Source organism: Pleurodeles waltl, chromosome 12 (assembly GCF_031143425.1).
Source record: "Pleurodeles waltl isolate 20211129_DDA chromosome 12, aPleWal1.hap1.20221129, whole genome shotgun sequence".
Taxonomy (NCBI): Eukaryota; Metazoa; Chordata; class Amphibia; order Caudata; family Salamandridae; genus Pleurodeles; species Pleurodeles waltl.
In genome coordinates, this window is record NC_090451.1 from 35,827,337 (window position 1) to 35,840,436 (window position 13,100).

The following is a 13,100-nucleotide window of genomic DNA, read 5'->3' on the forward strand; positions in this document are numbered from 1 at the left end:
GGACAGTCTCACTTAAGACCAGGGCAGTCTCTCTGAACACCAGGGCAGTCTCACTTAAGACCAGGGCAGTCTCTCTGAACACCAGGGCAGTCTCACTGAACACCAGGGCAGTCTCACTGAACACCAGGTCAGTCTCACTGAACACCAGGGCAGTCTCACTGAACACCAGGGCAGTCTCACCGAACACCAGGGCAGTCTCACCGAACACCAGGACAGTCTCACTGAACACCAGGGCAGTCTTACTGAACACCAGGGCAGTCTTACTGAACATCAGGGCAGTCTCACTTAAGACCAGGGCAGTCTGACTGAACACCAGGGCAGTCTCACTGAACACCAGGGCAGTCTTACTGACACCAGTGCAGTCTTACTGAACATCAGGGCAGTCTCACTGAACACCAGGGCAGTCTGAATGACACCAGGGCAGTCTGACTGAACACCAGGGCAGTCTCACTGAACACCAGAGCAGTCTCACAGAACACCAGGGCAGTCTGACTGAACACCAGAGCTGTCTCACTGAACACCAGGGCAGTCTCACAGAACACCAGGGCAGTCTCACAGAACACCAGGGCAGTCTGACTGAACACCAGGGCAGTCTGACTGAACACCAGGGCAGTACGATCTGCTGATCACAGTCGATTCGTCGAGGTTTCTGTGTTTCTAGGAGTCCGGCTGGGGGTGCCAGCTGCCTGCCAAGATCCTGCCCACATGGCTTGGGTTGTAGGCGCTATAGGTAGGGTGGGCGCCCTGGCACTGACTGCCAGGGATGGGAGGAGTGCAGCAGTGGGTACTTACCGACCGGCCTCATGCCTGTCCCGGTGTTGAGCTGTGGGGAAGAGAGAGAGAGAGAAAGAGGGTTGTCAAAAGATAAAAACAGAGGACAGACCAACTGAAAAAGCAACGGGGTTTGACCCCTCAGTTGCAGCCATCATGTCTACTGCCCAGGCAAGGAGTCTTACCAAGAACGCCTGTTACTCGTCTTATCGCTTCAAACTTTGCAATAGGCTAGTTATTGTCGTATTTAACAGTAAAATATCTTCTTCCTGCGGAAAGCTAAGGTATGTATTAGAGTTTTTTAAAGTAAAAAATTATACTCTGGTTCGCTTTAAATATTGTCTCTGTGCAGCAAAAGATACCCGAGTACTTCATGTGCACAGGACGCGCTGCAGAACCACAACTTCCGATTGGAAACGGGTTTTGTGACGTAGGAAGGACTTCTGAACTGAGCTGATCTATGAAACCCTAGAATCTTCACCTAGGGAGAATTTTGCCTCCCAATTTTGTAAACAGTTAAACAGGTGTAACCTTAGTGTGCGCACACACACGTCTCTCTCCAGCCTCACAGATTTTTTTAGCAGCATTTGTACTAACATTTTAGTGATTTAAGTGAACAGTTTGCTTTTTCAAATGTCCTTAAAAAAAATTCACTTCCTGAATTTGGTGAACAGTCTCAGTAATTACATTTTAAAACTAGTAAAGTCTAAAATTTGGCAGACGACAAAAATGAAAATGCCAACGCACCTCTAACTCAACTTCAATTGGTGTGGTTTTTTTCAAGAATTTGTAAAAGTTGTCTTTGCATTTTGGTGACCGTCCTTTGCTTTTGTTCTGTGGTTTCTTGCTTCCCAATATTTTTGTATGCCTGCTTTATCAGGTTTGTATGTCTTTAATTGGTGTGTGGCTCGGTGGAACATGGGGTGGTTATGTCTTAGCTAGTCTAATTTGCCCAACTATCTCTAGTTGATGGTGAATTTATTTTTACGTCGACAACTTGTAAATTGCCTTACTGGTAGACGTTACACTTTTGCGTTTTCATTATTGTTGGGTATAAATAATCTTTTAGGAATACGTGTATTGATTCTGCATCCAGGGCCACTGAAATTGTGCAGCAAAGATGAACAGAATTGTGAGCCAGGGTAGACTACATCATACAACAAATAAAGGCAAAATATGTTGCACATTCTGTGCCAATACTATTTCACCATATTGCCTTTTTAACACACATTAATACTGTCTGGGCATAAATTATGCATCATCAGTACCAGACTGACTGCAGCACTCAGGGCAATCAGTTTACCTGAGTTGAAAACATTTTTTAAAATAGCAAATTATACGGCACACAGTTTGTTATGTGGAATCACATAATTCTAGTGAGGTTTGTTCCTAAACAGGAGTTTCTTTTTTCTGTACTTGCCAAATTATTTATAAAACCATAGCTTGTTTAAACTCCTTCAGAATGGATGGATCATTTTCACGATTTTTAAGTGCACCCTTAATCCCCGTGTGCTCTGTATACATATGAAGTTTAATAAACTGTAGTTAAAATATACTACAGTGATGTGCAAAAGTTGAATATTCAGTTACTTATGGGACATTAAATCCATTCCAAACGACTCTGATAGCTCGGAAATACCCGCAAATCTCTCCCAAATTCCAGGTCAGCGTAGAAATTCCTAGTAATCTGTCCCAAATTCAATGCCAGCTTGAAAATACCTGAAAACCTGTCTCAAAGACCAGGCTAGCATAGAAATACTTGCGAACCTGCCCCAAAGACCAGGCTAGCTAAAAAATACCTGAGACCCTGTCTGCAAAACCAGGACAGCTTGGAAATACCTGAAAACCTGTCCACAAGACCAGGCCACCTTGGAAGTACCTGAGACCCCGTCTGCAAGACCAGGCCAGCTTGGAAATATCTTAAAAACCTGCCTGCAAGACGAGGCCAGCTGGGAAATACCTGAAAACCTGCCCACAAGACAAGGCCAGCTTGGAAATGCCTGAAAACCTGCCCACAAGAACAGGCCATCTTGGAAATACCTGAAAACCTGTCCGCAAGACCAGGCCACCTTGGAAGTACCTGAGACCCCGTCTGCAAGACCAGGCCACCTTGGAAATATCTGAAAAACCTGCCTGCAAGACGAGGCCAGCTTGGAAATACCTGAAAATCTGCCCGCAAGACAAGGCCAGCTTGAAAATGCCTGAAAACCTGCCCACAAGAACAGGCCATCTTGGAAATACCTGAAAACCTGTCCGCAAGACCAGGCCACCTTCGAAATATCTGAAAACCCGTCTGCAAGGCCAGGCCAGCTTGGAAATACCTGAAAACCTGTCCACAAGACCAGGCCAGCTTGGAAATACCTGAAAACCTGTCCACAAGAGCAGGCCAACTTGGAAATACCTGAAAACCTGTCTACAAGACCAGGCCAGCTTGGAAATACCTCAACTGCAGCTCATTCAATTAAAAAAGAGACCTCTGTCTCTGTACTAACACTTCTCAGAGGCTTCGATTCAGTTTCCTTTAGTTATCTAAAGGTTCCAAAATAGGCAAATCACCAAATTTATATTCTGCCAATAACTAGTGGAGCTAATGCACTCCAACCTACTAAGTCACTCTAAGCATCGCTCCAGCCAATCAAACATTGTGAAAAGTAAACTGGAGTGAATCCACATGGGATAATATAGAATGTATCTGGCATGTATTGTATTGATTGTCTAGATTCGTAGTTTTTACATATTTAACAAATGATCTGCCCATAAATTGCATTTCGTTATTAATGTATTGGTTTTGTTTTAGCACTGGACATGCTTTCCTCCGTCAGCTTCCTACCATTTAGAATAAGAGAGAACATGTCGGGGGCCTTTCTCAAACCAACTCAATGGAGCATCCTTACATCTGCTCAGTGGCAATGTGGCAGCTTCCTAGAATGGTCTCTCTGGTCGGACTGTGCTGTTTAAAATTAACTTCGAGGAGCTATCCAGTAAAAAGAACTCGAAAGTAACAGTTATTTTTGGCCAGGCCTACATCTCTCACAATTGGCAAGAATAGGCCTTCTAGAATGTTTGTTTGATGACGTCTGCTTGGGTTTTTAGATCTATTATGACATCATTCACCATTGGCCACTTTGTCACTCTCAAGTCTAAAGGTGAATCTGTTTATGACGTTAAATTGTTGACTCCACAATCAATATCTATCAATAAAAAAGCAAGCGTATTTGTGATTCATGAATGGGTCGTTCGGGTCACCTACCGGCATCTTGATGCAGCGCTCTGCCTCCTTGGTTTTAGCTGTCAGCTGAATCTGGGCTGCTTGTAGCGCTTGGCCCGTCTCACCAAAGCGCCTCCCCAGCTCCTCCTTCTCTCGCTTCAGGTTCTCCTTCTCCTTGTAGATGAGGGACATCTCGGCATCGCACCTGGCCTGCTGCCTCTGGACTGCCGCCTTCGTCTCCGTCACCATGGACTCCTTGGTCCTCTGGCACTCGTCCAGTTGGCTCTTGTCCTGCGTCTGCTGTGTCCTGAGCAGGCTGTTCTCTGCTATGACTGAGGAAACATGGGTGTTCAGTCGATTCACTGAGTCTTTCACAAAATTGGTGAGCTCGGCAGTGATAGGCCTGCAGTCCTGGCCAAGCGGGTTCACATGTGGGCTAAGCTGGAAGGGGGACACAGCCTGGTTGGGCATGGCCTTCTGCACAGCGGCGTTAAAGTTCCTCTCCAGCTGCTTCAGTTCCGCCTGGAACCGATCATCAATGGCCGAACAGGAGGCCTTGAACTGGTTGAGCTGGTCTGAGAGGGCTCTCTTCTCTTCCCGCAACGCAAGCATTTGCTTGTGGAAGCTTTCGCGCTCAGCTGTCGCCGTGTCTGCTGCCTGCACCAGTGTTTGTTTGCCCGTGGTGCAGTTGTGGATCGCAGCGAGCTGGTTCATCGCCAAGTGATGTTTCTCCTCCCTCAGCTGCAGCTTCTCAGCTAGGAGTGCAAAGAAGAAGGCTCAAGGTTAGCAGAAGAAAAACTCCCCCTTTATATTGCCAACAAAAAGGATTGTTTGATGACGACCACTTTCCAGGCCGTCAGAGTCTCAAATTTTGGGGACTATTGGAAATGACTTTAGGAAGTCAGAGTGGTTTGTCTTAGATCACACAACACATTGAAGGTCTACAGCCAGGGACTCACCCGGCATACACGGCTGTGACTTCAGCCGGTGACCACTACTGCTGCACAAGGAGACAAGGCAGGGGCTGTGTTGAAGTTAGGTTCATGGTGTGACATGACGGACATAGACGGAAGAACACTGGAATGCTGGGAACTCTTGATGACAATAGAGTTGCGCACGGCCAACAATGGCTAACAAAGGCCTTCTCCGTCATTCTGTAGTTTCTCTCGGTTTCACTTTGTTTGGTTTTCTACCCTTAATGGAGGTAAAATTGCCTTTTAGTACTCTCCCCTGTCATGATACACGGGGAGAGCGCTTTAAATTACTGTATGCCCCAAGAAGGAAGCACTATAATGCCGTTCGGGCATTCCACACACTGAGAGTAGAGTTTTCTAAATGAAACACAAACTCAAAAAAATGTTAAAGCAGGCGGCCTATTACAGGACTGGGCATCTTCTGCTCTCTTGTCTTCAATGGAGCTCCCAACATTCCAATGTTCTAAGATGGATTCTGGGTCTCATCTGCTCTCTTGTCTTCAGTGGAGCTCCCAACATTCCAATGTTCTAAGACGGATTCTGGGTCTCATCTGCTCTCTTGTCTTCAATGGAGCTCCCAACATTCCAATGTTCTAAGATGGATTCTGGGCCTCATCTGCTCTCGTCTTCAATGGAGCTCCCAACATTCCAATGTTCTAAGATGGATTCTGGGCCTCATCTGCTCTCTTGTCTTCAATGGAGCTCCCAACATTCTAATGTTCTAAGACGGATTCTGGGTCTCATCTGCTCCTTGACCCAAACCTGGATAGGTTTCGCTGCCTGTGCAACCACAGTAAAACCTGAATAACTAGTCATGTCCCCGTACACCCTCGCTGTACAAGGTCAAGCTCTGAGAATGGCCACCCTCCGCCCGTGGCCGTCCGGCCCTCTGCGTGTGGGTACACAATTCACCCTACTCCCTCGCCAGCTCCATTTCAATAAGAAAAACTCTTCACCCGTGGAGAGGAATTTTCTGCAGAGAACACAGAATTTTTAGTTACTGGCTGACTTTTCACAAAACCCCTAAACATAACCTACAACTAACCCCGAGCCTCTTCCCAGCCTGATCTGTTCTCTCCCCTAAACATATCCATGCATTTTTCACATTTTTTCAAGCTTTTTTTTCCAAAATATTCTAATTTTTTAGAGTTTATTTTTCTACTTTTTTTCTCCGATTTTTTGTTATTCTTCTTTCTAAAATTCTATTTTACACAGCTAACTGAGCCATCACTATTCCACCTTTGCCAGGAGGCCTTCGTGGCCCTGAAATAAGACTGGCAGAGCTCTCACTCACCGCTGCACGTGAGGTTCAGTTCCTTCATCTGCTGTTCGCACTTGGTTGCAGTGTTTATTGCAGTTCTGCAACTCATCGTCAGCATTCGGAGCTGCATCTGCAAATTGGGACAACAGGGAAAGAAAACGTGTGATGAATTTGGGGAAGAAACAAGATAACGTGGCAGCAAAAATCACCCTTGTGATGGGGAAATATTTAATATTTTTGAAGGATGCTTGGAAGAAAATTGCTACTACAGCAGTGGTTCCCAAACTTTTCACTTCTGTAAACTCCCCACGTTATCACTACTGGAACCCTGGGACCCCCCCTGAATCATTATTGGGATCCGGGCACCCCCCCCCCACCACCACAACTGAGTTATTACTGAAAACTGGAGACCTAATCTGTTAATAATGTTTAATTTTCTCAGCAGTTCAATGTTTGACTTCAAGGACTACAAGCATTAGGGTAGAATTACATCATCAATAAAGTCATTACCCGGTGGAAATCTTCATGGAAATGTTCTACTTTCCAAATAAAATGAGGAAGGAGACTCTTTTTGTTTGTTTCATTTTCCCTAATCTTGAATTGAAAAAGAAAGAAGAGCTGTTCACTGACGAGGGGCAGGAGGTTGGCAGTGCCCCTGCTCTTTCACAGTGGAACGGTGGCACCGAGTAACACCACAGCATCGTAGAAGTGGCGTGGCCATGCGGCATGTAACCCCGAGGCATCATGGGAACATCTGGGTAAGGAGCGTGCTTCACACAGTGGGGCATTATGGGCACACTGTGTCGTGGCAACGGTACTCTACATTTCATATCACATTGATACTGGTCTGGCATTATTGCGTTACATGCAATGGTAAAGTAGGTGCTGGTCTTGCGTTAGTGTTTACAGGCTCTGGCGAGGCTGAAACTGGCATCACACAGCGCTTTGCATGCTGAGGCAATGCTGCACTGGTCTGGCATTAGAGCTATACAATGCAGGGGAAACGTGCATTCTTGTCTGCATTGGTGCTTCATATGATGGGATGATGTGAATACTGGCCTCGCTTGACTTCTTTCTGTGCGTGGGCAATGTGCATACTGTTGTACTGATGTTGTGGCAATGTGTATCCTGGTGTGGCATTAGTAATTCACATGCTGGGGCAATGTGTATACTGGTCTGGTGAGTGGTGTAGGAGCCTGGCATTGATGAGCAGTGTGAGAGGCTGTCACTGGTGAGCAGTGTGAGAGTCTGGCATTGATGAGCAGTGTGAGAGGCTGTCACTGGTGAGCAGTGTGAGAGTCTGGCATTGATGAGCAGTGTGAGAGGCTGTCACTGGTGAGCAGTGTAAGAGCCTGGCATTGAGTAGTGTGAGAGGCTGGCACTGGTGAGCAGTGTAAGAGCCTGGCATTGAGTAGTGTGAGAGGCTGGCACTGGTGAGCAGTGTAAGAGCCTGGCATTGAGTAGTGTGAGAGGCTGGCACTGGTGAGCAGTGTAAGAGCCTGGCATTGATGAGTAGTGTGAGAGGCTGTCACTGGTGAGTAGTGAGAGAGGCTGGCATTGATGAGTAGTGTGAGAGGCTGTCACTGGTGAGCAGTGTGAGAGCCCAGCATTGATGAGTAGTGTGAGGCTGTCACTGATGAGCAGTGTAAGAGCCTCGCATTGATGAGTAATGCGAGAGGCTGTCACTGGTGAGCAGTGTAAGAGCCTGGCACTGAGGACTGTGAGAGGATGTTGCATCTTACACTACTCACCTGTGACACCCTCTCACACTACTCATGAATGCCAGGCTCTCACACTGCTCACCAGTGACAGACTCTTACACTACTCATCAATGCCAGCCTCACGCATTGCTCACCAGTGACTGCCTCTCACACTACTCATCAATGCCAGGCTCTCACACTGCTCACCAGTGACAGCCTCTCACACTACTCATCAATGCCAGCCTCCTACACTGCTCACCAGTGACAGCCTCTCACACTACTCATCAATGCCACCCTCTCACACTGCTCACCAGTGACAGCCTCTCACACTACTCATCAATGCCAGCCTCTCACAGTACTCACCAGTGACAGCCTCTCACACTACTCACCAGTGACAGCCTCTCACACTACTCATCAATGCCAGGCTCTTACACTGCTCACCAGTGACAGCCTCTCACAGTACTCAGTGCCAGGCTCTAACACTGCTCACAAGTGACACCCTCTCACACTACTCATCAATGCCAGGCTCCTACACTGCTCACCAGTGACAGCCTCTCACAGTACTCAGTGCCAGCCTCTCACACAGCTCACCAGTGCCAGCCTCTCACACTCCTCATCAATGCCAGGCTCTCACACTGCTCACCAGTAACAGCCTCTCACAGTACTCAGTGCCAGGCTCTCACACTACTCACCAGTGCCAGCCTCTCACACTACTCATCAATGCCAGCCTCTTACACTACTCATCAATGCCAGGCTCTTACACTGCTCACCAGTGACAGCCTCACACACTACTCATCAATGCCAGCCATTCACACTACTCATCAGTGCCAGGCTCTTACACTGCTCACCAGTGACAGCCGCACACACTACTCGTCAATGCCAGCCTCTCACACTACTTATCAATTCCAGCCTCTTACACTGCTCACCAGTGCCAGCCTCTCACACTAATCAATGCCAGCCTCTTACACTGCTCACCAGTGACAGACTCTCACAGTACTCAGTGCCAGGCTGTCACACTGCTCACCAGTGACAGCCTCTCACAGTACTCAGTGCCAGGCTCTCACACTGCTCACCAGTGACAGCCTCTCACACTACTCATCAATGCCAGGCTCCTACACTGTTCACCAGTGACAGCCTCTCACAGTACTCAGTGACAGGCTGTCACACTGCTCACCAGTGACAGCCTCTCACACTACTCATCAATTCCAGCCTCTCACACTACTCGTCAATGCCAGCCTCTTACACTGCTCACCAGTGACAGCCTCTCACACTACTCATCAATACCAGGCTCTCACACTACTCACCAGTGACAACCTCTCACAGTACTCAGTGCCAGGCTGTCACACTGCTTACCAGTGACAGCCTCTCACACTACTCATCAATGCCAGCCTCACACACTACTCATCAATGCCAGCCTCTTACACTGCTCACCAGTGACAGCCTCTCACACTACTCATCAATGCCAGCCTATCACACTACTCACCAGTGACAGCCTCTCACACTACTCATCAATGCCAGGCTCTTACACTGCTCACCAGTGACAGCATCACACACTACTCATCAATGCCAGCCTCTCACACTACTCATCAATGCCAGGCTCTTACACTGCTCACCAGTGACAGCCGCACACACTACTCATCAATGCCAGCCTCTCACACTACTTATCAATGCCAGCCTCTTACACTGCTCATCAGTGCCAGCCTCTCACACTACTCATCAATGCCAGCCTCTTACACTGCTCACCAGTGACAGCCTCTCACAGTACTCAGTGCCAGGCTGTCACACTGCCCACCAGTGACAGCCTCTTACACTACTCATCAGTGCCAGCCTCTCACACTGCTCACCAGTGACTGCCTCTCACACTACTCATCAATGCCAGCCTCCTACACTGGTCACCAGTGACAGCCTCTCACACTACTCATCAATGCCAGCCTCTCACACTGCTCACCAGTGACAGCCTTTCACACTACTCACCAGTGACAGCCTCTCACACTACTCATCAATGCCAGGCTCTTACACTGCTCACCAGTGACAGCCTCTCACAGTACTCAGTGCCAGGCTCTCACACTGCTCACCAGTGACACCCTCTGACACTACTCATCAATGCCAGGCTCCTACACTGCTCACCAGTGACAGCCTCTCACAGTACTCAGTGCCAGGCTCTCACACTGCTCACCAGTGCCAGCCTCTCACACTACTCATCAATGCCAGGCTCTCACACTGCAAACCAGTGCCAGCCTCTCACACTACTCATCAATGCCAGGCTCTTAGACTACTCATCAATGCCACGTTCCTACACTGCTCACCAGTGGCAGCTTTTCGCACTACTCATCAATGCCAGCCTCTCACACTACTCATCAATGCCAGGCTCTTACACTGCTCACCAGTGACAGCCGCACACACTACTCATTAATGCCAGCCTCTCACACTACTCATCAATGCCAGGCTCTTACACTGCTCACCAGTGACAGCCGCACACACTACTCGTCAATGCCAGCCTCTCACACTACTTATCAATGCCAGCTTCTTACACTGCTCACCAGTGCCAGCCTCTCACACTACTCATCAATGACAGCCTCTCACGCTACTCATCAATGCCAGGCTCCCACACTACTCATCAATGCCAGGCTCCTACACTGCTCACCAGTGACAGCCTCTTACACTACTCATCAATGCCGGGCTCTTACACTGCTCACCAGTGACAGCCTCTCGCACTACTCATCAATGCCAGGCTCCTACACTGCTCACCAGTGACAGCCTCTCACAGTAGTCAGTGCCAGGCTCTCACACTGCTCACCAGTGACAGCCTCTCACACTACTCATCAATGCCAGACTGTCACACTGATCACCAGTGACAGCCTCTCAGACTACTCATCAATGCCAGGCTCCTACACTGCTCACCAGTGACAGCCTCTCACACTGCTCATCAATACCAGGCTCTCACACTACTCACCAGTGACAGCCTCTCACAGTACTCAGTGCCAGGCTGTCACACTGCTTACCAGTGACAGCCTCTCACACTACTCATCAATGCCAGCCTCTCACACTACTCATCAATGACAGCCTCTTACACTGCTCACCAGTGACAGCCTCTCACACTACTCATCAATGCCAGCCTCTCACACTACTCACCAGTGACAGCCTCTCACACTACTCATCAATGCCAGGCTATTAGACTACTCATCAATGCCAGGCTCCTACACTGCTCACCAGTGGCAGCCTCTCGCACTACTTATCAATGCCAGCCTCTCACATTACTCATCAATGCCAGGCTCTTACACTGCTCACCAGTGACAGCCGCACACACTACTCATTAATGCCAGCCTCTAACACTACTCATCAATGCCAGGCTCTTACACTGCTCACCAGTGACAGCCTCAGACACTACTCACCAATGCCAGCCTCTCACACTACTCATCAATGCCAGGCTCTTTCACTGCTCACCAGTGACAGTCGCACACACTACTCGTCAATGCCAGCCTCTCACACTACTTATCAATGCCAGCTTCTTACACTGCTCACCAGTGCCAGCCTCTCACACTACTCATCAATGCCAGCCTCTTACACTGCTCACCAGTGACAGCCTCTCACAGTACTCAGTGCCAGGCTGTCACACTGCTCACCAGTGACAGCCTCTCACACTACTCATCAATGCCAGCCTCTCACACTACTCATCAATGCCAGGCTCTTACACTGCTCACCAGTGACAGCCTCTCACAGTACTCAGTGCCAGGCTCTCACACTGCTCACCAGTGACAGCCTCTCACACTACTCATCAATGCCAGGCTCCTACACTGTTCACCAGTGACAGCCTCTCACAGTACTCAGTGCCAGGCTGTCACACTGCTCACCAGTGACAGCCTCTCACACTACTCATCAATGCCAGCCTCTCACACTACTCATCAATGCCGGGCTCTCACACTCCTCACCAGTGACAGCCTCTCACACTACTCATCACTGCTAGGCTCCTACACTGCTCACCAGTGGCAGCCTCTCACACTACTTATCAATGCCAGGCTCTTACACTGCTCACCAGTGCCAGCCTCTCACACTACTTATCAATGCCAGCCTGTTACACTGCTCACCAGTGACAGCCTCTCACAGTACTCAGTGCCAGGCTCTCATACTGCTCACCGGTGACAGCCTCTCACACTACTCATCAATGCCAGGCTCTTACACTGCTCACCAGTGACAGCCTCTCACAGTACTCAATGCCAGGCTCTCACACTCCTCACCAGTGACAGCCTCTCACACTACTCATCAATGCCAGCCTCTTATACTGCTCACCAATGACAGCCTCTCACAGTACTCATTGCCAGGCTCTCACACTGCTCACCAGTGACAGCCTCTCACACTACTCATCAATGCCAGATTCTCACGCTGCTCACCAGTGACAGCCTCTCACACTACTCAATGCCAGGCTCTTACACTGCTAACCAGTGACAGCCTCTCACACTACTCATTAATGCCGGACTCTCACACTGCTCACCAGTGACAGCCTCTCACACTGCTCATCAATGCCACTACTCATCAATGCCGGACTCTCACACTGCTCACCAGTGACAGCCTCTCGCACTACTCATCAATGCCAGACTCTCACACTGCTCACCAGTGACAGCCTCTCACACTACTCATCAATGCCAGGCTCCTACACTGCTCACCAGTCACAGCCTCTCACACTGCTCATCAATACCAGGCTCTCACACTACTCACCAATGCCAGGCTCTCACACTGCTCACCAGTAACAGCCTCTGGCACTACTCATCAATGCCAGGCTCTTACACTGCTCACCAGTGACAGCCTCTCACACTACTCATCAATGCCAGCCTCTCACACTACTCACCAGTGACAGCCTCTCACACTACTCATCAATGCCAGGCTCTTACACTGCTCACCAGTGACAGCCTCATACAGTACTCAGTGCCAGGCTCTCACACTGCTCACCAGTGACATCCTCTCACACTACTCAATAAATGCCAGCCTCTCACACTACTCATCAATGCCAGGCTCCTACACTGCTCACCAGTGACAGCCTCTCACAATACTCATCAATGCCAGCCTCTTACACTGCTCACCAGTGACAGCCTCTCACACTACTCATCAATGCCAGGCTCCTACACTGCTCACCAGTGACAGCCTCTCACAGTACTCAGTGCCAGGCTCTCACACTGCTCACCAGTGACAGC

The 13,100-nt window shown here is 49.0% G+C and overlaps 1 protein-coding gene across 1 annotated transcript in view; it reads right to left on the reverse strand.

The window, feature by feature from the left end:
• Positions 1-13,100, reverse strand: part of PLVAP (plasmalemma vesicle associated protein) — a 59,806-nt gene that overhangs the window by 7,138 nt on the left and 39,568 nt on the right. Inside the window, exons 2-4 of the mRNA XM_069216267.1 lie at positions 6,248-6,344; positions 4,022-4,734; positions 793-823 (exon numbers count right to left, since the gene is read on the reverse strand). Of these exons, the coding sequence (XP_069072368.1) occupies positions 793-823; positions 4,022-4,734; positions 6,248-6,344 (841 nt within the window). The remainder of the gene's footprint in view (positions 1-792; positions 824-4,021; positions 4,735-6,247; positions 6,345-13,100) is intronic.